General features: G+C 35.5%; 1 protein-coding gene across 1 annotated transcript; it reads right to left on the bottom strand.

Annotated features, from left to right (window-relative positions):
- Nucleotides 1-583: 583 nt before the first annotated feature.
- Nucleotides 584-2,830, bottom strand: LOC110901392 (zinc finger MYM-type protein 1-like). The gene is made up of 3 exons (XM_022148223.2): nucleotides 2,661-2,830; nucleotides 1,314-2,457; nucleotides 584-1,156 (listed from the first exon to the last, which is right to left on the bottom strand). The coding sequence occupies exons 1-3, from the start codon at nucleotides 2,828-2,830 to the stop codon at nucleotides 584-586; spliced, it is 1,887 nt and encodes a 628-aa protein (XP_022003915.2).
- Nucleotides 2,831-3,159: the final 329 nt, after the last annotated feature.

Raw genomic sequence — 3,159 nt, 5'->3', positions numbered from 1 at the left:
AATTTCGAAAAACATGTTTCAACGGTTGCGGTTGCAACCGGTACAAGCAAAGCTAACTTAACTACCCGATAAACTATAGGACAAGAAATATGCGTTCCCGTTTCAACCATAAGACGCGCAAGATCACTTATTCCATTCAAGTTGTCAAAGTTATCATCATCGCTTATTGTGTGACGAAATGACTCAATATTACCCAAAAGAGTCCCTATTTCTTGTGTAGTAAAATCATCCGGGTACATCTTAGCAAACGCCAATATCTTCGATGGGTCAAACTTAGAAAAACCGTTAGAAGGATTTAAACCCGACATATTTTTTATCAAAGTAGTTGTTACCTCACTAAATCGACTTCCTAATTCTTGAATTTGCATGTCTAAAATCTCATTAAAAATGTCAACCTCAAAATGATGTCGATTTGTAATGACATTCTTTCGGTTTCTTGGGTTACCATAACTTTCCGACATGTCCAACATTGTAATGTTGTATTTTTTACAAAAGGAAGTCACTTTTTCCAACATCGGCTCAAACCCATTTTGTCTTAAAGCATTTAATGCTCGTTTTGTACCATTTATCAAGTTGGCCGCTTCTAATAATCTTTACCTTTTTGTTGAAGGTGTTTTGAAAGAGCATTTGTGTAACTTAATATATCTCCCATCAAATGCATATAAAAAACAAACTCGAGTTTTTTAAAATACGATAGAATACCTTTTGCATTTGTTCGTTGTTGACTGCAATCTCCATCTTCTTTAACATATTGGAGTACGGTCACAACTTCCGGAAACAATCTAAGGATGATGGTTCTATGATGTGAACCCCATCGCGTATCACCGGGTCGTGCTAGGGAAACCTCTTGGTTTAATCCTTTACCCGTTTTAATTTCACCTTCAAGTAATTCTTTTTCCACTCTAGCCTTTTTTTCCTCCCTTAACATATCTTTTCGTTTGCAAGAAGCTGAAACCGTAGTGACAACCATGGAAAGGAACTCATAGAAAGTTTTGACACCGCTATGTTTTTTTGCAACAGCCACAATAACCAACTGAAGTTGATGAGCAAAACAATGGATGTAATGTGCTGATGGGTTATCTTTCAAAATCAACGCTTTTAACCCATTAAATTCTCCCCGCATGTTGCTTGCACCATCATAACATTGCCCTCTCACCTAAAACAAAAAAGAATTATAACATAAAAAATAATGATTATTACAATAATGTAAAGAATCTATGAATTTTATTACTTACTTGCTTTATGCTTAACTGGTTGCTTGCTAATCAATCATCAATGGCTTCTTTAAGAGTTATAGAAGTCGTGTCTTTCACATGAACAATTCCGATTAAACTCTCTCTAACAGCCCCAAGTTTATCAACAAATCTAACAACTACAGCCATTTGCTCCTTTAAAGAAACATCACTAGATTCATCTACCAACAACCCAAACACATCATCTTTAAATTCTGCACAAATGCTTTTTGTTACTTCCTTTGAAAAGCATTCAATAATCTCCTTTTGAATCTTTGGCGATGTTAGTTTATTGTTCTTTTTTGCGTTCCCTAATGTGTACTTTCCAATTTCCGGGTGGTTAGTACTAATCAAGTTTAACACCGAAAGAAACATACCTTGAGAATTAGATTCTTCCGACTCATCATGGCCACGAAAGGGTAAAGAGTTTTCTAAACAAAATCTAGCACTCATAACGGAACCAAGTAATCGATAATAGTTTGCAATCATTTCTTCTTTAGTCAACTTCTTCATATTCTCATCCATATGTTTCTTTTGATTCATGAGATTATGACATTTTTGTGCCGCCTTTAAATGATGACTATCAACATTCCCAACATGTTCCTTTAATGACCCCTTTTTACTCCAATCACAAAAGCCTTTAGAACTAGAAGACCATGTATCTCTTCCGCCTTGATTATCAACATCTTCTTTAAACAAGTAACAATATAAACAATATATTTTGTCTGCTTTGATGCTATACTCTAACCAACTACAATCATTAAACCAACTAACAACAAAACGTCTTTTTTTTCCATAACAGTCTTTAACGGGAAACTTATGACTACGAGGTTGAAAAGCCCCTTTAACAAGATATGACCTTCTTATGTCATCTATTTGATTTGGGTGATAACTAGTAATAGGTGGCCTATCATGTGGATCCGAAGGAAGATCATTCAAATCAATAATACCTCGTGTTGTTGGAATTGAAGTTGTAGGATTATCATTATCAACATTCGGACTTGCATCAACGTCATCATTTGCTTGGATATTCTCATTATCAACATTCGGACTTGCATCGCCATCAACGTCATCATTTGCTTGGATATCATTACCAACATTCGGACTTGACTCATTATCATTAATTTCTTCGAATTTTCTTTTGAAAAAGTTCTCAATTAAAGCTTGTTTTTTGGATTTTGGTTTCGTCATCACTTCAAAGTTCAAACAATTATCAATCAAATAACTGAATAACAATCAAACAAACCTGAATTATCAATCAAATAACTGTTTCTGACGCTGTTGTTCGAGCTTCGATTTCGATTCGCTGCTGTGCGAATGGGCTGCCAAAGTGCCGATTATCGAAACATTATCAATCATCATTCATCAAACTAACAAGTAACAATTATCAGTCAAACAATATGTTCGAAAATCGAAATCGAAACAAACCTGTTGTTAGTGTTCGTCTCTGAAACAAATCTGCTGCAGTCAAATAGTTGATGATCTGCTGAAAGTCTGAATGTTCTGTGTTCGTATAATCGTATGATCTGTTGCCTCTCTGTTCGTATGATGAGAATTGGAATTGCCGAATTGGAGTCGACTGACGTTTGATATGCCATTATCATTATGCCGCCCAAAATAATCAGTTGGGCTATTATTACTTAATTGGGCTCATGAGCCAGGTGGGCTATTATTACTTAATAGGGCTAATTAGGTTGCTGAATAACACTTGAACTAGGCTTATTATTTTGTAAAAAAAAAATTTGAGGGGTGTCCTCGTAGTTGTTCAGGGGTGTCCTATGTATAAAAATCGAAAAAAAAAATTTTTTACACTTCTAGTAAAAAGTTGAGCCGTAGCCCGGGCTCCGCCCGACAAGCCTTTAGGTCAGCCCCTGCAGTTAGTGTTTCAAAAGTAACAGTAATTGATGGAAACAAACGGTTACCTTAG

Source organism: Helianthus annuus, chromosome 13, assembly GCF_002127325.2.
Source record: "Helianthus annuus cultivar XRQ/B chromosome 13, HanXRQr2.0-SUNRISE, whole genome shotgun sequence".
NCBI classification, from domain to species: domain Eukaryota; kingdom Viridiplantae; phylum Streptophyta; class Magnoliopsida; order Asterales; family Asteraceae; genus Helianthus; species Helianthus annuus.
This window is presented reverse-complemented; position numbering and strand designations above follow the sequence as displayed.